Source organism: Meriones unguiculatus, chromosome 11, assembly GCF_030254825.1.
Source record: "Meriones unguiculatus strain TT.TT164.6M chromosome 11, Bangor_MerUng_6.1, whole genome shotgun sequence".
NCBI lineage: Eukaryota > Metazoa > Chordata > Mammalia > Rodentia > Muridae > Meriones > Meriones unguiculatus.
In genome coordinates, this window is record NC_083359.1 from 71,935,710 (window position 1) to 71,956,441 (window position 20,732).

The following is a 20,732-nucleotide window of genomic DNA, read 5'->3' on the forward strand; positions in this document are numbered from 1 at the left end:
AATTATGAGCTACCATGTGGATGCTGGGAATCAAATCCACACTTTCTGCAAAAGCAACTAAATGCTCTGAAACACTGACCGTTGTTCCAGCTCCCTTTTGTTATTAAATTAGAGTGTAAGATTAAAAATATACTTCAAATTAAGTATATGACAGCTCTCAGTACATCAATACACATCTTCTTTTAAGTTTCCAAGAATTCTAACTTTAATAATCAACAGCTTAAAATTTAAATACATACATGTGAATATATATATGCTTCCAAAATTGTCATCTATTTGCTAACATTTTAATAGCCTTGAGATCTGTTTAATCAGAGCAATGCTTCTTGGGAATAACTCTTATAGCTTCATCTCTTGCACTATTTGGGGGTCAGGGGGTTATTATGTGTGCGCTTTTTTTGTTGTTATTGTTTGTTTGTTTGCTTTTGTCGCAGGATTTCTCTATGTAGCCTTGGCTTGTCCTAGACTTGCTTAATAGTCCAGGCTAACCTCGAACTCACAGAGATCTGCCTGCTCCTCCCTCCCTGAGTGCTGGGATTAAAGGCATGTGCTACCACACCCAGCTGTGTGTGCATTTACAAAATTGTATAATTCATTTATACAAAGAAATCACTGGCTCAATCTATTTACAGCCTTTTACAATATTCAGTTCCACTGGAGACATTTTCACATAATGGTTAACAATGACCTGAAATGATCACCCTAGACTGACACGGCCCCTTTGCCCTTTATATTTTTCAATTCATACAATTACATTCCTAATTTTTATTTTTGAGGAAGTAATTTACTTTAAATAAGTGGTTTTAAAAATATTTACCAATTGTGTTAGCACTCGGACATCAAAAGAATGAGCAGTTGCTTGCATATTTCCTCTATTTTTTTTCTGAAAAATACAAAAGTGAAAAGCCAGCCTGTTAAGGTTACACATGAAAAATAAGGAACAATTTAGGAACTAATCTACATTTTCTAAATAACAAGGAGAAAATATAGGTCTTAATAATTTTAATTTTGCTTTTTTACAGAACACTGTGTTATATATTCTCTATCAATCAATTATCTTAAAAAGTATTTCCTAATTTAATTTTTCTAGGTTTTGAGATTAGTACATTATTTTTCTGTAGGTCAAATTCATCTTTCTCTGTAAATAAGGATTTAGTGGAACAGTCAAGATCATTCATTTATATTATCTTCTAAGGTTACTTTAGTTGGACAACAGCAGAGATGAATAGTTGCACAATAACATGTCTTATAAAACCTAAAGCATTTACTATTTGGCTTTTTCCAGTTTGCAGATTTCTGTTGTGCAAGAGAGATCACCTAAGGTCCTCTTTATTTAAGTCAAAGGTATTTAAGAAACCTTTATAGAGCTTTCCACACAGAAATTTCATTTTAAATAAGCTTTTACAATTTGGACATTTAGATAGACTTTAGATGCAGATGTCATTCAGAAGCCCAGGATTCGGTATCTCAATTACACCAGAAATAGCCTCTTCCTACCACTTTCTGAGAAAAACAGTTGCTCTTTACTATAAAAGACACTAGAGCCCAGGATGGCTTTAATCCCAGCACTTGGAGGCAGTGGCAAGCAGAGCTTTTGAGTCTGAGGCCAGTATGATCTATACAGTGAGTTCCAGGATAGTCGGGGTTACATCGAGACCCTGCATCAAAATAAATTAATTAAAAAGCAAAAACATCCTAGAAATGAGTAAATGAAACCTATTTTAATGAAAACAAGGACTAAAATTAAATCTTTTTTTTCCTTAAAACACTATTTCATACATAAGACAATTTTTTCTTAACTCACCTGTCCTTCTAATAGGTCACAATCTTCACCTTTAACTTGTCCATTAATCAAATAAACACCATTTTCTATTTGCTTGGCCCAGCGTGTAAGTCCACTCTTAAAAAATAACATAAAATTTTTCAGATGTAAGGTTATCTTACTCAAGCCTTGTAGATTCTACTCTTCTCCACCTACTACACTGAAGTATTGAAAATCGTCTAAGGGTCAACATATAATGTTTAAATCCAGTACCACAAACTAAAACACAGTCCTAATCTTTTTACATATATGTTGGTATAATGTTCTTTTGGAATGTATACAGCCTACCCTTGTTCATTCAAATGCTGATTTCTCTCCCCCACTCTCTGGTTTCGGACAATTGCATTGTAATACTTAAGCATCACCTGTCTCAAGTTTGTGTAAACATGCCAGCATTTGTTCTCTAAATTGTCAATTAAAACAACCAGCCACAGTGTTGAGCAATGGAGAGGATAGGGTGGGACATCCTGGTTCAGAGTGGGATAAGAGGAAGTAGTAAGAGGGAGAAGAGGAAAGAAGCTGCAGGAGAGGTCTTGGAACGACATAGAGAAATGAACCGGACCTGAGATATCACTAAAAGCAAGTATAATGGGTGAATCTGAATGGTATGAAACTATGTGGGCTTGGAGGTTTAGGAGGGAGTAACTATTGCCAAGCATTGTGTTCTAGGTTAATTAAATAAATCCTAGTCTCTGTGTGGTGATTTGTTTATACAGCTGTTTAGGATTAACTGCAGCTTTACTAAAAGATATATCAATAGTAAAATTTAATGTCCTAATATAACACACACACATATATATATTTAATTACTTTACAGTCTGATACCAGCCCCTCCCCCTCACAGCCCTAAATATTTAGCACCTTATCTATATTTAATGAGTTTTCTGATCTTTTCCTAAAACTTATATCAAAACTCCAAAGTCTTATTAATTACATGAGCATAGAAATAAAATCCAATAGCCTTGACTAGCTTAAAGCAGTATTAAAGAACAAAAATTAGATATAAACAAGAGTGATGAAGAAATACAAAGGAATAAAAAAATGAAAGGCAAAACTAATCAGGGTCAAGGGAAGGTCATCATTAAGCTATGGACATAATTAAACTCTACATATGTTAATAAATATTTTTTATAATTAATTTTATTTTATTTTATGTGCATTATTAGTGTGAAGGTGTCAGATCCGTTAGAATTAGCATTACAGTCAGTTGTGAGCTGCCATGTGGGTGCTGGGAATTGAACCCAGGTCCATTTGGAAGAGCAGACAGTATACTTAACCACTGAGCCTTCTCTCCAGCCCCTGTTAATAAATATTTAAGTACATGCTATGCTAAATATACTAGTATTATGATATTATCCATGCTCAAAGAATTCCTAATCCAACTAGAGTAAAAAGTTCTTTAAACAATCATTTAAAATAGAGTACAAGTTTTGAGAATTATAAGGTCACAACCATGTTAACAGCAGAGAGCCCACTCAGCAATCACTGAAGAGAATATATTTTACATTGATACCTTTGTATTTTTTTCCAGAGTGTAACTGACAGAAGTAGCCGACAGTGGGATATGAATGTTAATATGAACAGTACAATCTAGAGACAGCCATGAGGTAGACACTCTGTTCTGATACTTCCAATCTGCAGGTCGTGCTGAACTCTTTAGGGAGAAGGTGGAAAAACAAAATAAAATATGGCTTAGGTAAAGTATATGCATTAAGAAAATAATATAAAGTATAAAATTTACAACCCAAACAAGCTAACTTTGTGTGCTGCTGAGAAAATTCCCTGATAAGGGAAGCAGAAGTAAAAAAGTGAAAACATGCATTAATGTTAGTACTTTCACATAAGCAAGACAATCTTGGCAACCCTCAGCAGGGTAGGTAAAGGATCAGAAAACTGTGGAGAATTCTAGAAGATGCTCTAGGTACCAGCTCTCACCAGTCCATCCTAAGGACTCTGGTTGCAGCGAATGTTCACTGAGCTGCTCCACAGTATAGGTGTGCTCTCCTTGCTTCCTACACTGCTGTGTTATTTTCACACTACTTTTAGGCAAATGGTCTGGTTTCTGTACCACACAGGGAGCTGGTTGACTGCCGGCACTGGATACACAAAATCCTCAGTCACTTCTACAATCAGTTTCTCAAATACAAGCCAGGAAATTAACAAAACAAAAACTGCAAGTGTTTATTAACATTGATGATACTGGAAAATTATTAAAACTGAATACAAAGATGAATTTTGACTTAAAAATTTTGACTTTTAAAAAATAGAAAACTCTTGAAAGATTGGTTTTTCTTACCTTTGGATCATGGACATCATAAGTTCGACAAGACATTCTTTCCTAATTAAGGTCATAAATGACTCCCAAAGAATTCTTGATAATAGAACATAATTCAAAAACTAAAAATGATACATATATGCAAGTGCTTACAAATTACAGTATTTCATATATTTAAAAGTCATACAGACATATAGCTACACATTTATGTAGATGAGTATTTACGTATAATGAATGTATATGAATTGCTGACTATAGTATTTTGTGCTTAACAAAACAGAAAACAAATTTCCTTCTGTTTATAAATACTGATAATCATAATAAACGGAACAGAAGCACCTGTGGCTTCTTGCTCCAACATACTCTTCATAGCATGAAGGAGTGCTATTTTGGATGGGATCAAGACCAAGAACATTCACTGGGCTATGATACTTTCCGGTCAAATACGTTCAACACTCATCTTCTACAGATCCTAACGTAGTGGGTCCTTGGATTGTGTCTCTTCTTTAGTGAGTGTCTATCCTGGGAAGTTTATAGAAGACTATAACTTATAGAGTTTAAAGAGGCCACTTGACCATGGCAAAGGCTTAAGAATTTATACATTGCCCAGCTCAATGTATGGGTGCTTCAAATCTCATATTTTAACTTAAAAAAAAATGAAGGTAAAAATTATATTAACACATCAAAAATATTATTTGCTTAAGCTTCTCTGAAAAGAGCCTACAGTGCAAAAATATACATACTTAGAGAGCTGGCAAAGAATTCTGAATCCTAAATCCTTTTTCAATGAAACTCTATAACTCAGCCCAAGATTAATAGCCATTATTACTATTAATATCATAATTGGCAGCTCTAATCATAACAATTTTTTTTTTGTTGTTTTTTTGTTTTTCTATGTTGACCAGGCTAGCCTTAAACTCACAAAGATCCACCTGCCTCTGCCTCCCAAGTACTGGGATTAAAGGCTTGTGCTACCACCAACTGGCAACAGTGTAGTCTTTTTAATATAAATTTTTATTTTTTTATATTAATTAGTTTATTTACTTTGTATCCCAGTGGTAGCCCCCCCAAAACAGTATAGTCTTTAAAGACAATTGTCTTTTTTTCAAAAGGATGATTTAAATAAATGTTAAAAAAACAGAACTGTAGGAATGTGGTTTGCATATGATTTGTATATGACTTTATGGGGAGGGGAGGTAAAGCAGGTTCATTGCAGTATACACTGTGAGTGGTGTAGGGTAGTCAGCAACACTAGTCCTGCCAGCCAGAGCCATACATTAACCATAACACCTAAATAAAAGATACTTTTTTGTAGAAGAACAAATGTGGAGTATCACTCGTTCTGAGACATCTTCTTCTGTGACATTCCATAGTCTTTTTCTATTTATAGATTTTTCCACAGAAAATATTAGCTGAAAGACAGAAAAGTATACATGAATTCACTACAGAATGATAAATGTGAAAAAAAGCAATGACAATTCCTAATCTTTGGAATTTCATGGACTGTATCAAGATACAGTAACCATCTATGATTTCATACAAGGATTCATATAAAAACTGAGTTTTAAGTAAAAAGCATAATTTCCTATAATTGATAGTTAACTGGATATGACAAATTAATTTTGGGCAACTAGTATTTATATGAAATATAGAATATAAACTTTAGGAGCTGGAGAGATGACTCAGAAGTTAAGAACACTGGCTGCTCTTCCAGAGATCCTGAGTTCAATTTCCAACAACCACATGGTGGCTTACAACCCTCTATAATGGAATTTGATGTTCTCTTGTGTCATGCCGGTATCTATACAGATAGAATGCTCATATGTATAAGTAAATAATCTTAAAAAAATCTATAAACTTTATTTCTGTTATAAATGGAATAAGTAGATTTTAACCACAAAAATGAAAGATGTTGCCCAGTTAGCACTTCTTATGTAACTTTCACAAACATAAAAGTAGTATAAAAAATAGAAAAAAATTTAGTGACCTAAATTTGTGACATTAACTATAACTATATATAGTTAACTACATATACGTTAACCATAACTATATATAACTATAATGGAATGAGGCTAGAGGGTCAGGAATGTGCTGGCTCTAAGTGCTTTACAACAATTTGTCTATTTTGTCATCTAATTCTTATGGTCGACAAACATGTCCACAGGCATCTGATCTGGACAACTCATTACGACTTCTTCCCAGGTGGTTCTAGGTTGTTAAGATGAGAAAGAAAACTAACCAGCATATGCAGAGATTCGAAATGCATTTCAAATTGTCAAAAACCATTAGCATCAGTGAAAAAGCCAAATTCACTTAAAATAAAAGAGTGGGAAAGGCTGAAAAATACACAAACTATCAAAGACGTGGGTGAAATACCTGAAGCAGAAGATACAAACATGGAGGTATCTACTGCACCAGGTTCTAGTTATACATTTTTAACAGCCCCCCAACCCCAAGTCTTCCAGTTTTGTGCTTCTGAATGGCAGAAGGTCCCTCCTGTTCACAAGGCAAGATATGCTTATGAAGGGGTAAAGGGATGTGTGGACCGTTAGTTTCAAAGAAAACAGCTTGGGACTTTTTATTTTTGGATTACACTACCTGATCTTCTTATGCAGAAGCAAATAAAAAAACAGTAGAGATGCAGGATATGCACCCCATCAAGGAGAAAAGAATAAGTATGTGATTGTTGTTTATGTATTAATTTCGGAACTTCAAAAGATGTGACTAGCATAACTTCATATTACTGTAATCACTTCCTAGTGAGTAGACGATCTGCAAAAAAAACCCTGGTACTGTACAAGAAAAGCAGTTAAGCCATTATGACTCGTTATATAACATTACGATATCATCTTCTGAAAAGCTGTTTTAAGGGTCAGTAAGGCTTGGCAGGCATTTTCCATTAGAGCCTGACAACCTGAGTTCAATCCCTGAGTTCCATGAAAACACAGAAGGAGACACCGAGTCCACAAAGTTGTCCTCCTCTGACTTCACAAGTTCACCATGGTGGTTGCATGACAACCTCCCCCATCATTATATATGAAGAATAAATAAACCTTAAAATTGTTTTAAAATGTGTAGCTTTGACTGAAAAGTATTTAGATATAAACACAAGATCTGCAAACAATGACAGGAAAGATTGTTTAAGCATAATTCTAGCATAAGAATTATGGAACACTAAAATATACAGGGTCAATACATATACATGTAATTAAGTGACATGTGTAACTTTGATGTCAGTAAAAATTTTTGCTACATTGGACTTACTCTGCGCAGGGCATTTTGAAAATCATCTGCTAGTTCTAAAGTTGTAACAATAAATATTCCAAGAACTGCAAGTCCTCCAGGGAGCATTCTAGACACCTAAAGATAAAAAAACAGTATTAGCTATCATAAGTATGCTAGTCTTTTCTATTTGATACTGTAAACATTAAATCAGCAAATACATATCCAGGACTAACTATACATATGGAACCCAGACAGAAGCAATTGAAAAACTTAAGCATTACTATTTACATAACCCTTCTCAGGCCACCGTCAACTTTATACCTTAAAATAACTCTATAAATGAAACAATTTGACAACTTCTTTAGGTGCATCAGTATAGAGACCCCTCCCTCCTAAGACCTGTAAACTTCTGAAACTTTTTCAATGGTCTTCCAAATATCTTCAAAATGAATATTTTACCTTAGACCAGATTTTAATCTTTCCAGAATCTGGCTAACATGATGTTCAGAAACAGAGCCTGATTAACTTTCTCTGAAATTTTCAAGCATCAGTCAAAACTACTCCCTGTTCACCACACACTGCTCTGTGCTTTCTAATTCTAGGCCTTTTCTCAGGCTTTTTCCTTGGCCTAAATTGACTGCTTTTATACTCCCACATCTGAATTCAGTGAGATAACTTTAAAGTCAACTTGAGGAAGATGTCTTCCCTGGTATTTCATCTTTGAACTCCCACAGAATATCCTTGCAGAACCACCCAATCTTATATCTGTAGATATTAATTGTCCTCTGTTTCTTTATATTTCCCCTTCATATGATTGTGGCTAGTTTTAAAACTACTCGTTTTTCTCTGCCAGCCATGTTCAGTACTTTTGCTTTCATAGACTTATGGTATAAGCAAACAATCACGAAGTTAAATTTTAGAAAATTAGATATCAACACGTAATTTCTACTATATCTGCATTATGCCAGCTCATGGTTCCCTTTGGTTTCATAAAATCTATAGAATCAATATGACAAATGTGACAAAGTTTTCATATTTATCATGAGGGTAACTATATAGCTTTAAAAATTAATACATAGTTAACTTTCTAGAGGTAAAAATATTAATTACCTTGAGTATTATAAATTGATGTATATTCTCTCTGCATATATTTGCATATAAATTATATAGAACACATCACATTTCATAGGGAAAGTGGGGGGTTGTTCAGTAGTTAAAGCACTTGCTGTAAAAGCAAAAAGATCAAAGTTCAAGTCCCAAGAACCCATGTAAATGCTGGGTGGGCATATGGGCTAGCCTGTAATTCTGTCCTCTGAGAATGAAGACAAGGGATTCCCTAGAGCAAGCTGGCTAGCAAAAAATGCTGTATCAGTGAGCTTTGGGCACAGTGACTGAGAAAGATTATTGATATAAATCTTGAGCCTCCACTTACACACATACATTATATGCATACATGTACACTACAACACATGAAAGAAAACATTATCAGAAAGCAAATTTACAATAGAAATATATATATTCACCAATGGGAACTAAAATAGCACGTTCTTTAAAAAACAACAGTACAACAGTATTTCTTGGAATGTTTTTATAATTACATACTATTCTCCCAACACAAATATATGCACATTTAGGTATCTTAGAGGTTTTTAAGTTAAGAAGGAAAGAGTAATTCTACGCTTATCTTTCTCTAATAATTTTTAGTATTCTAGGCCACAACTCACTCCAGAAATATTTTTAAGTAAACAGTCCTTAAATCTATTTCCTCCTCTCATAACAGCAGTATTGTTCTCACAAGCACCCAAGGTAAAAAATCTTGGCTACCCTGGGCTATTTTGTTTACTATCAATCCACTTGGCCATTCAATTTTCATGATCCTAGTTCTTTTTCTGAAATTATTAATGAAGTTTAAGCCAATTTAGCCACACATTTTTTTTTAATCCACACATTTTTAATCTAATATTGTATAAGTCACATTATAAACCATGGAAATGCTATGCTATGCTCTCAGCTTAGATTAGAGCCATAAATACAAGAAACATAACTCCTGCCTCACAAAGCTCAGAATCTAGTTTAGGCTCATACTGTCAGTAGTCTGGACTAGTACTTTAGCTATATAGTTTCTCTTATGTCCCCTGGCTCTACTCTCCAATAATACTATCAATGTTGTAAGTTACTGGCAAATCGATACTTAAGTTCTTTTAGAATGAGATAAAGTTTCGCACTGGATTTTTAATGCAATACTTCTATTAATTTCCGATAATTTCACAGTGTACTTTGACCATACACGTCCCCTACTCTTACAGATCCAGCCCACCACCCTCTGCTCTCTCTGCCTACTTCACGCCCTTCTTTGCCTTTTTAAAACTAACCCAGGGAGTTTAATTTGTGCTGCCATATACTCACAGGTGTGGAGCCAGCCAGGGAAGACTGATTGATTCGCTGGTGACCACACACATACACATTTTTCAAGGCCACATCCTTAAAAACATGACTCTTCCTGTCCCTACCACTGGGCTTTTTTCTACCAAGGGTACTTCTTAGGACTGTATTCCAAAGCCACCCATACACAAGCACTGTATTTAATAACATTTTTCTATCCTCTGTGTCTCAACTACCAAATTGCCCAACTGCTTGCTATTATCCTACTGTACTGCCCTTGATGTAGTCAATGTGTCTCCGGCTTCTTCACTTAGCAAGGTCTTAAGAATCACTCATGCTTAGAGCCTTCCATAAAACTGCTTTGAATACAATCATTGGCATGCATTTAAGGAATGCTCTTAAAAGTTTAGTCTTGTGACCCAGGAAACGTGCTTTTTCTTTTGTTTATAACGGGATAACATTACCTGGGTGGCATGTTCTGTGGCCCATTCTTCATCCAAAGTATCCAACTTAGCTTTGGGATGTTTGATGTTCTCATTTTGTTCCTCTTTGGGTGGTGTTCTAGTGGCAAGAATCACATAATCCTTTTGTGAAGAACACTTTAAAAATAAATTTTAAAAGCTTATTACAATAATATTTGATTGAAGAATTAGATACCTCAGGCAAAAATTAACAGTATTTGCAGCAATTTAAATTTTTAATACTCATATTGTGATGAAAGCTATATTCATGGGTACTGACTTTAGGGAACAGCCTTATGATATGTCTGTCATATACTGCTTATCTTTAATGTATGTAATAGCAACTTAGATTTACTTGAACATCCTCAAAATAAAACAGAGTGGTCTTTAGAAATGATTCTACTTCCGCAGAGATGGCTCAGGTGGTAATCAGTTGTCTAGTATGCAGAAGACCCTGGAATCAATCACCAGTGCCATATAAGTCAGGCATGATGGCATACATACATAATCCAGCACACCCAGGAAGGAGGTCAAGGTCATCCTGGACTACAAAGAATTATGCAGGTCGGGGCTATACAAAATTGCACAACACAATTTTGTTGTTGAATTTAAGTAACTGATATAACTAAAATAAAATATGCTTAGATAATATTCTAATTAATTAATTTATTTTCTCTGTAATTTAAATGGATTAGATGTTTAGCAAATATTAAAATCTCATTTAGAAAATGATAAACGACCTTGTTTATTTTACTTGGATTGTAATAATAATAAACAAATAAACGAACAAAAACTTACACAGATGCATAGAAAGAACAACAGAGGGGATTTGGAACAAAATTCCAAGTGGCTCTAGGTTCTTCATTTTTAATAGCAGTTAAGTGTTATAAAAAATAAAAAATCTAAAAATAAATTTGTGGACTAAAGGGCATCTACAGCATGGTTCCTAAATTAGCTAATAATACACATAATCTTAGTTAGAATGGTCTTGTCTCCAAATATGACCTGAAACTCCCTAGTGTTCTTTAGCATCATCTTGAAATAATATTATTTCTAGAAAATCACTTTCAAACGTGCATGGCTTAATTAAAAAGTGCCTCTTAGGGCTAGAAAGATGGCTCAATGGTTAAGAGTGAGTATTCTCCTGCAGAGCACACATGTTCAGTTCTCAGCAACCACATCTGATAATAGGCAACAGCCTATACCTCAGCTTCAGAGCTGTAATCCCTGTCGGTTTTGGGGTACACATATGCACACACACAAAATGAAAAAACATTAAAGTAAAAATGGAAAAAATATTTTTTTTTTTAAGTCCTCCCCGCCCTTTCTCCCATTTTATTTTTGAACTGGGTTTTACATAGTCCAGGCTGGCCTCAAACTCACTACGTAGCCAAGACTTCTGTCTCCTGCTTCCAAGCACCAGAACTACAGTCATGAGCTACCATGCCTGGCAGAGAGATGTCTCTTCTTTCAGAAGATGCTGAACTTTGAAAAGAAAGAGAAACTGACATTTAGAGTAGAAAAAAGCAAGCTTAAGAAGACAGACAAGGACAAAAGTGAGCTCGGGAATCCAACGGAAGAGAAACATTCAGAAAAATGAAGGAAACACAGAGCTCAATATGATGGTTCACATCTACAGTGAGAATGTAAGTTCAAGGCCAGCTTGGGCTATGTAATAAAATGCCTGGTTTAAGAGGTGCTGAGTGAAGCAGGCAAGTATACCAAGTAGTTTAGCCTAGGACCCTGTTTCACTTGGGTCAATGCTCACCTGCCCCACTTGTAATATACTTGGTAGTTCCTTCACCTGCAAGAACCATGCACAAACACCTCTCTATGAGCAGCCTCACCCCTCAGATTCCTATCTGCGTCAGGCTTCACATTAGACAGTTCTATTCAAGTGTATTCCCAACATATTTGGTAAGAAGAACTGAAATGTTCAAGAAGCCAGGCGTAGTGGCTCATGCCAGTAATCCCAGCACTCAGGGAGGCAGAGACAGGTGGATCTCTGTGAGTTCAGGTCAGCCTGGTCTACAAAGAGTCCAGCTCATCCAAGGCTACACAGAGAAATCCTGTCATGAAAAACAAAACAAACAAGCAGAAGAAATGTCCAACAAGCCTGAAATGGATTTAGGTGCATGTGCAGTTAGATAAACTGTCCATCACGTAACTTTTAGGGGGAAAAAGTTCTATTCTTTAATTAAAATTCAATTAATCAGGGGGAAATGAGTATCAGACCTTATATAACCAACTAATTAAATCAGAAAATCACATCTTTATAAGGCAGTATCTTCTTTTGAATCCCCTTAAACTCAGCCACAAACAATAATTTCAGCACTTTTGTGGCCCTCATGTGGCCCCCAGTGAATCTGGTCCTCTTTGTTCCTCATAAAGTTATGTTGCCACATTTGAAAATGTGAGTTCTTATTTTCAGTTACTTGGAAGAAGCCAAGAACTTGGGAAGAACTGACCCTGACTTTGACTACTCTTGACAACCAGCAGTAACACTTGATTTTTGTATGTTGGGCAAGTATCAACTGAGCTTTGTATCCAGTCCAAAACACAAGGAAAAAAGTGGGAACAATTTGGTCTGTGAAAACTTACATTTTGAAGTTTTGACATTATACATTATTTTCATAGGACTGAAGGGAATATGATCTTACTTATTCAAACTTCAGTCAGGTTTCCTACTCTTTCAAATGTTAACTCAAAGATCCACTTCAGGTTAACCTCTTTAGAATTATGTTCCTTCCACAGTCCAACCTTGAATTTACTAGTAAGTGGTATAATTAGTTTAAGTTAATGAGTAATTTGTTTTTATCAATATGCAGAGTAGCAGACACATACTTACCTGTCCTATCAAAAGACCAGAGACAAAAGGTTTTCCCTGGAGATTGATGTTTGAAAGATACTGGCCAACAGTCTCTTCTACAATGTAGGTTCTTCCCATTATTGACAACCAATTCAATAACCTAAATCATAAATAAAGTTAGCATTTTTGGGAAGTATGTAATTTTTGATGTTTTTGCATTGGTGGGTTAGGCAATAGAACAAAAAAGTGGTACAATCCTGACAATAGTCCTATGTTGTGCAGTGATTCAAAGTTAAAGTAACATTTTATTCTCCTAATGTTAGAGTCAACTCCAAAGCTTACTGCTAACCTAGGCCTAGTCCTGGAAGCTTCTATACTCTCTACAATCAAATCTAGGCTTAGAATGCTTTCAGCCTCTGAGGCTTACTACTGAGTAACCTCACCCTTTCTTGTTCTTCTGATTCTGGCTAGCTGGAACTCAGCTGTCTGACTCAAAACTCCTCTCCAAGCTGACTGATTCAAAATTGCTTCTTTTGGCTTCTAACCGAATTGCTTTGCTTGGCCTCATACTAACTTTGGCAGTATTTCTAATCTTCAGGATCCTTTTCATTCTCTGACTCATCTGTCTTTACCTGTCTCTGTAAAATTCTCCTGGTAAAACTTCCCAAGGCTGTATATGCTGCATACTCCAACAGATATACACACAAAACTATAATAATTTTTAAAATCTTTTTTAAAAAGAAGGAAGGCCCAACTCTCAGCCAGATATGGATGGTGGTGCATTCCTGGAATTCCAGTACCCCACAGGCTGAAGCAGACTTGATGCCATGAGTTGGAGGACAGCCAAAGCTACATAGAAAGTTCCAGGCCAATCATGAAACCTTGCCTCAAATGAGATAGAAAAAAAAAATTGCAATTACCAATTAACCATGAGAAATCAAAGCTATTTCTTACTCTTGAGATAATAATGAAACCATTACCTAACACATCTAATTTCTTATTTTAGATGTATACTCCTTAGCTGCATTCTCTTTGATAATTTATTGGTGAACATATATATTCTCATTTCTAAAATATGAAAAATGGGGGCTGGAGATATGGCTCAGTGGTTAAGAGCATTGGCTGTTCTTCCAGAGGACCTGGGTTCAATTCCCAAAACTGATATGGCAGCTTACAACTATCTGTAACACAAGTTCCAGTGAATCTGACTGCCTCACACAGACATATCTGCAGGCCAAACACCAAACGCACATAAAAAATAAATAAGATATGAAAGATGGGTTTATTAGCTCGTTAAGAGGTAGAGAGACTCAAACTTGTTTAACTAATATATATTGCAAAAGTACTATTTTCTAGAAATTATCCTAGTTGGGAAGGCACAAATGTGAATTATATGATTGCTGCCAGGAGCCAGCTCACAACAGCCACTTAAGTAGACAGTAATGCAGCAATGCCAGTTATCTACATAGCTTCCATTCTACACAGTGCATCTTTCCTAAGTATTTTACATGTATTGACATTTAATAGCAATCCCCACAAGTTAAGTATTGTTATTATCATCTCCATGTTATACACAAAGAAACCAAAAAGAAGGAAACGCTAAATAACTCCTTCCATTGACAAAACTCCTGAGTGGAAAAGGTGAAATTTAAGTTTTGGCAGTCTGTTCAGCTCACACTGGCTACGCACCCTCGGTCCTTCAATTAAATCACTGCAAAGGACATCTCCTGTTCTCTCCCTCCATTTGTGAATGAAAGCTAATATAATACCCCTACTAACTTAGTCCCTCCCACCCGCTTCATTGAGATGCGGTCTGACTACTAAGCTAGGCTGTACTGGAACTATAAACCTCCCCTCTTAATTCCCAATACGTGAGATCACAGGCAGGTGCTGTCCCTTGGTTTCAATCAAGTGTCAATACATCCTTCAAGAAAAGTAACCAGGCAATAAACAAAGTTCATAATGATAGACACTGCTAATCAGGTTCGGGAAATAGGGTTGTGTTATTGTGGCAAGACATCAGACATTTTTCTGCAATGTCATCTTACTACATAAACTACATTCAAAGTCTTCCTGATTTCTTTGTAAAATATTAACGGGACTGCTTTAATTCGCATTGAATCATTCAGTACCCCACTGCCCCAAAAGCATGTATGCACGAAGCTGACATACGCTAAACTCCTCACTCCTGGACTTGAGTGTGCACCAGAGGGACTGTCCATATGTTCCTTCTACTATATCCTTTTTCTCACTCTCAAGAAGAAACTGTTGGTGTCCGAGTGCACACACATTCGTAGGCCGACTCACTTGTGCACACGTGGCAAACAAATCCCTCGAACCTTCCGTCAGCAAGAGAACTCGGGTGAGTGGACAAGAAGCTACCTTCCGGAGCCAGGTGCCGCTCAGATCCTGCGGCCCCATTCAGTGAACTCATCAGAAAGCGACAGCAGACACCACTTCCGATTCCAAACGAGGGGCTTGGCACTGACGGGCGCGGACTGATGACGCAGGCCGTTCCGCACTCATCTCCACAGCGCTCCTACCAAATCAAGCGCGGCCTTCACCCCGCCCCCTTCGGGGCACCATCGAGAGCGTGGCTGTAGGCCGGAGCCCGTCGAGCAGCCCTGCCGTGACGCATACTCTCTAGTGACTCGGTTTCTAGAAGTAGCCACAGAGGAATAACCATGGCATCCCGGGGTTTTGACGGTAAGGTCGACTTGCTCTTCGGGGGAAGGACGAGGGCTGCCCAGCACTTAGGTAGCGCCACCGCGCGGACACTTGTCACAGCCGAACGAGGCGAGCCGGGGGCGGGGAGAAATAAGGAAGCGGAACGGGAGGTGCGGGGCCCCGAGCTCGCGGAAGCGAGTGAAAACTACACTACAATTCCCAGAAGCCTTTGGGTCTGGAAGCCGGCGAATCCAGAAGCTAGGTCGGAGGCCGCTGTGGACTCGTTTTCCCAGCGATAGCTTCCGAGGGCTGCGCGCGCATAGAGAGGGCGCGGTGGCTCGGCCTGCGAGGCTTCTAACGCGGGACTCTATTTCCCAGGGTCCCGCCGCGGGAGTCTCCGCCGAGCAGGCGCGCGGGAGATAGCGAGCGAGGCTGCCGACCTGACGGCTCAGGCTCCTGCGCTCCGCGCTTCGCCTTCCCCCTTCGCTTCTCCTTCAGCCGCTGCCGCCACGACCCCGGCCGACATGGCTGCGGTGTTGCAGCAAGTGCTGGAGCGCCCGGAGCTAAACAAGCTGCCCAAGTCGACCCAGAACAAACTTGAGAAGTTCCTGGCTGATCAGCAGTCGGAGATCGACGGCCTGAAGGGGCGGCACGAGAAATTTAAGGTGGAGAGCGGTAAGCACGAAACTCCTCGCGCTGTGGGTGCCGACCTTCCTCCTTGCACGCCCGCCCTGTCCCCTGCCGCCCTCTCCCCTGCCAGGTGTACAGGTAGCATCATCCTCCCAGGCTCCGTCTGCAGTGGAGGCCTGCTCTCCTCGCTGTATGATTTTTTTTTCTTTTTTGAAGGAGCGAACCCTCCTCTTCCCAGATCGAAGTTCGCTTTTGTCCCGTTCTCAGTTTACTTAGCGGGGTCTTACGTAGGAGCTCTTGGGTCCACAGGGAGAAATTGTGGAGGATTTGGGTTATTTTACACCAGATTTGTAGGACTATGCAATCCTAATCCAATTCTGTTTTGATATACTTTAAATGACAGTAATTCCTGTTTTCTGCTCACCTGGATTTATAGGCCTTTGACTATTACGCCACCTCTTTGATGCCTTGGTCTTAGTGTATGTGTCGCCCTGTGATCCCATAATGAAATCAATGGTCACAAAAAAATGAATTTACATGCAAAAAGACAGCACTAGTAAAAAAAAGCAATGAAATTGCACTAAGTGATTTGGATGTATCATTCTCTCAGAAAGTAAGAACTTGATGGAAAATATATAAAGATCTGCATGTAACTTCTTGTAATTGCCTTTACAAGAACGTTGTGGACTTAATGTCTTGGAACTTCCTTGAAGGAAAGAAAATCGTAATTTTTAAAAATGGAATTTTTCTTGTTACATGTTTTGGTTTACCATTAATTGAGGGAATTGGTGCTGTATTTTGGTAGATTGATTAGAAATTTCCACTGAATTAATTTTAGTAAGTTGATATTACACAGTTACGTAGTAACTAAGAAATTTGTATAATACACTGTATTCTCTTCATTCATTTACACAGTAACTATTGAGTGACTTATATGCCCAATACTGGAATGAAATAGACAGTCTCTTTTTGTGGGAAGTCTGCAGGTTTATTCTTACAGAAATTTAAGTAGGTATCATTGTTTTATATCAAAACTTTTTAAATAATTCAGTTTTTAATTAAGTAAAAATTTCCATTTAATAATTACTTAATTTTAAGCAGTATTATCTTTTGTTATATGCTAGTTGAAAATGTTAGGAAAGTCCTTTTCAGTGTTAAATCTAGTTATTGAAATTAGATTTTGGAATATTGTATCCTGAGTTTTGCGGTCAGTATTATAAGACATGAATAGTGGTATTAAGAACGCTGCTTTTGGAAGCATGTGTCTTGACTTCATTCTTAGTGTTTCGGTTTGTCTTTTGTAGAGCAACAATACTTTGAGATAGAGAAGAGGTTATCTCAGAGTCAGGAGAGGCTTGTGAATGAATCCCGTGAGTGTCAGAACTTGCGGCTGGAGCTTGAGAAGCTAAGTAAGTATTTGATTATATCTTTATAACTGTTCCTGGATGCTCAGTTACTAGTTACTCCTTTGTGTAACATCACATAGCCAGGGAAACTGCCTTTCCTGGCAACCAGCTTTCCAGGTTGCATAGCCCTGAACAGGTGCAAACAAGGTAAGAAGGAACCCAGCACCCCTGCCTTCAGGCCCAGAGGCAGAATTTCCACATCCTAAATGTCTTTGGGACCTTCCAAACACCTCAGCCCAAACCATTAAAAAAAAAAAAAATAGTGGTTTTAGTTTAATTTGAAGGTGTCAGCAGACCTTGGGCCCACACCACCTCCTTGCTACATCCTCACAAAGAACCTTGAACATAACTGCTCTCTCAGAGGGCTGAAGCTCTGCTTCACTGCCCTCCAAGTAATGACAGTCAGCTCTGTGCCTTCTCGATTCCTCATATCTCTCCTCTAAAACTAACACTTTGTTCTTTGTATTTACTCACAATATGTGAAAATGCTCAGAAGGCACTGTAGTTTCTATTCATAGCAATAGTTTTTTGTTGTTTTTTTTTCACTTAACACTAAGGATTTGGTGATATAGGGTGTCACAGTTTGAGGAACTGGTTTCTGATTCTCTCTTTAATATTAAAAGTGGTTTTGCCACACATGTGATAGATGGCTAGTCTTTTTTAAGAAGGATAAAAATTGCTAGACCCACATGTGCATCTGTTTACATAGCTTTACACATCAAATGTACTTTTGATAGTGATTGAAATAGCTAAATATGTATACTTAAAGATTTAAATAATCTTGTTTTCGTAGTGAAAAATTAAAACCTGCTGATTTCATTATACTTTGTTACAACTTTTGTAACTTCTCCGAAGCCTGACTCCTGAGAAAGACCTTAGTTAAAGATTATGACTTTTGTAGGCTGCTACATTGTCTACTTTGCTTATGACAGAAGAAAGAAAACTAAAGGGGAAAAAAAATAACCTTACATAAAACCTTTTAAATATATCTTAATTTTTATTTGATTTGGCTATTAAAGAAGGAACACAAGAAGCTCATAATCAAGTGATTAAATAAACTTCTGCTTTCCTCTAGCTGTTTGGTTTATAATTTCTTCAGCTACTTTTGATACACTAACATTTAAAGAAAGATCTGTGTATTACACACACACACACACAACACATACACATACATCTGTGCTTCATAGCTTGTACATTACTTAATGTCCACAAAGCATAGTAAGGCCTGCCAGAAATGGTGCTAAAGAATTTTAGGAGACTAGCTGTGATTACAGCTTATTTTATGAGGCTTAAGAACATAGAGATGAATATAAACAAAGATGAGTGCCTCCTTAGGGTAGACAATTATATTTGAAGTGTGTGTATTTGTGTGTACAATTATAGATGTGTATGTCTAGAAAATAGTAAACTATTTTACAATAGATTGAAAATCTAGAGAAATAGGGTTTTTTTCTTTTACCTTTTGTAATGATACAAGTTTTTAAAAAATCATATTAAATTACCTATACATGGGGACTGGGGAGGTGTTTCAAGAGATTAAGAACACTAACTGTGGGGGATGGGGATTTAGCTCAGTGTTAGAGCGCTTGCCTAACAAGCACAAGGCCCTGGGTTTGGTCTTCATCACTGGGGGAAAAAAAAAAAAAGAACACTAGCTGTTCTACAGGAGCGAAGCTTAGCTCCCATCTCCCGCATCAAGTAACTGACAGCTCACAACTTTCTAAAATTCTAGCTCCAAGGTATCTAACAACTTCTGGCCTCCTTGGGCACCTGTACATACATGGCATCTACTCAACCCAGGCACACACCTGTAAAGTTTGCTTGTTCATGAGGCAAGACCTTAACTAGATTGATCCAAAGAGACTCAAACTCCCTTTGTAGACTAGGCTGGCTTTGAACTTGTAGCTATTGTATGTTTCCTATATAACTGAGTGTATTTAAGGTGGAGAGCTATATATAGGAAAATACATGCATCATGAGTAGAGACAGTACAGATTTTTTTGTTCTATGAAAACACATGAGTCTTAGTGATAAAAAGCATGGAATTGCAGATATTTATTATGATATATAACAAATGCATTTTTGTAGTACAAGTTACATTATGTGTATTGATCCTGACTTGCTTGCTTTATTTTATATACACTTCATATAGAGTGGCAATGAAAAACTGACAATTGATAATTTTAGAACAAATCGGGAGTAGAATTATAACATTTGATTGTAGCACACTTTGATCGAGAATATAGTAAGATGAGAATATATTTGCAAATTAGGAATGCAATTATAAATAAGCCTTTATGAAATCCAGTTCTTCATTTTAAATATGTATAAATTTAAATTTATAAATTTATGGGTAAAAAAATACCAATTTTAAGTTAACACATCTGTGTTCATTACATTCCTTTTCTCCAGGTAACCAAGTAAAAGTGTTAACTGAGAAAAACAAAGAACTTGAAACTGCTCAAGATCGTAATCTAGGCATTCAGGTAAAAAGCTATACAGTAAATAAAGCTTATTGTAATTATGAAACTTTAAAGTGTTCTATTCTGCTTTTATGTATTTGATACTAGTCAGTCTAAGGAGAAACGTGTCCTACTGGAAACTACCAACAAATGCATGTATAGAAATGCGTACGTACAGTTTTTCTAAATTCACTGTTGAATGGCAAGTATAGCCCAGCATTCACAGTATTTTGGTAGTTAGGAGCTGGGTCACTCTACATTGGTAACTGTTTCTTTAAAGCAATGATAAGAATGAAAGATTACATGTTATAATAAGGACTGCTACCATGTTTTTTAATAGAGTACTCATACCCAGTCTTTCTTTATCCTTGTAGAACTACATTTCAAAACTCTGTAAGAAAAGAATATATATATGTACTTTCAGATTTTGTGAAATACCGAAAATACATTGAATTAATTTGCAAGAAATACACAATACTTTAAGCACTTAAAATTTTTAAATTTGTTGCTGTTGATGCTTAGGATTTTTTGCCTCAGTATTAGAAACGTTAGTTTTCAGAAAGCTTAAAATGTGTACATGGAGAAGAATAGCA

General features: G+C 36.9%; 2 protein-coding genes across 4 annotated transcripts in view; one reads left to right on the forward strand and one right to left on the reverse strand.

Annotated features, from left to right (window-relative positions):
- Odr4 (odr-4 GPCR localization factor homolog) overlaps nt 1-15,421 on the reverse strand; it is a 35,102-nt gene extending 19,681 nt beyond the window's left edge. The window contains exons 1-9 of one of the 3 annotated variants that reach the window (XM_060364430.1): nt 15,282-15,421; nt 13,014-13,134; nt 10,169-10,303; nt 7,362-7,457; nt 5,403-5,509; nt 4,119-4,155; nt 3,336-3,476; nt 1,805-1,900; nt 818-883 (exon numbers count right to left, since the gene is read on the reverse strand). In XM_060364430.1, coding sequence (XP_060220413.1) covers nt 818-883; nt 1,805-1,900; nt 3,336-3,476; nt 4,119-4,155; nt 5,403-5,509; nt 7,362-7,457; nt 10,169-10,303; nt 13,014-13,112 — 777 coding nt within the window. In that variant the 5' untranslated portion in view covers nt 13,113-13,134; nt 15,282-15,421. The other 2 variants (XM_060364431.1, XM_060364429.1) reach the window with 2 other exon arrangements.
- Nucleotides 15,422-15,504: 83 nt separating this feature from the next.
- The window catches only part of Tpr (translocated promoter region, nuclear basket protein), a 66,755-nt gene continuing 61,527 nt past the window's right edge, over nt 15,505-20,732 (forward strand). Inside the window, exons 1-4 of the mRNA XM_021659470.2 lie at nt 15,505-15,680; nt 16,020-16,316; nt 17,576-17,680; nt 20,090-20,163. Coding sequence (XP_021515145.1) covers nt 15,659-15,680; nt 16,020-16,316; nt 17,576-17,680; nt 20,090-20,163 — 498 coding nt within the window. The 5' untranslated portion in view covers nt 15,505-15,658. The remainder of the gene's footprint in view (nt 15,681-16,019; nt 16,317-17,575; nt 17,681-20,089; nt 20,164-20,732) is intronic.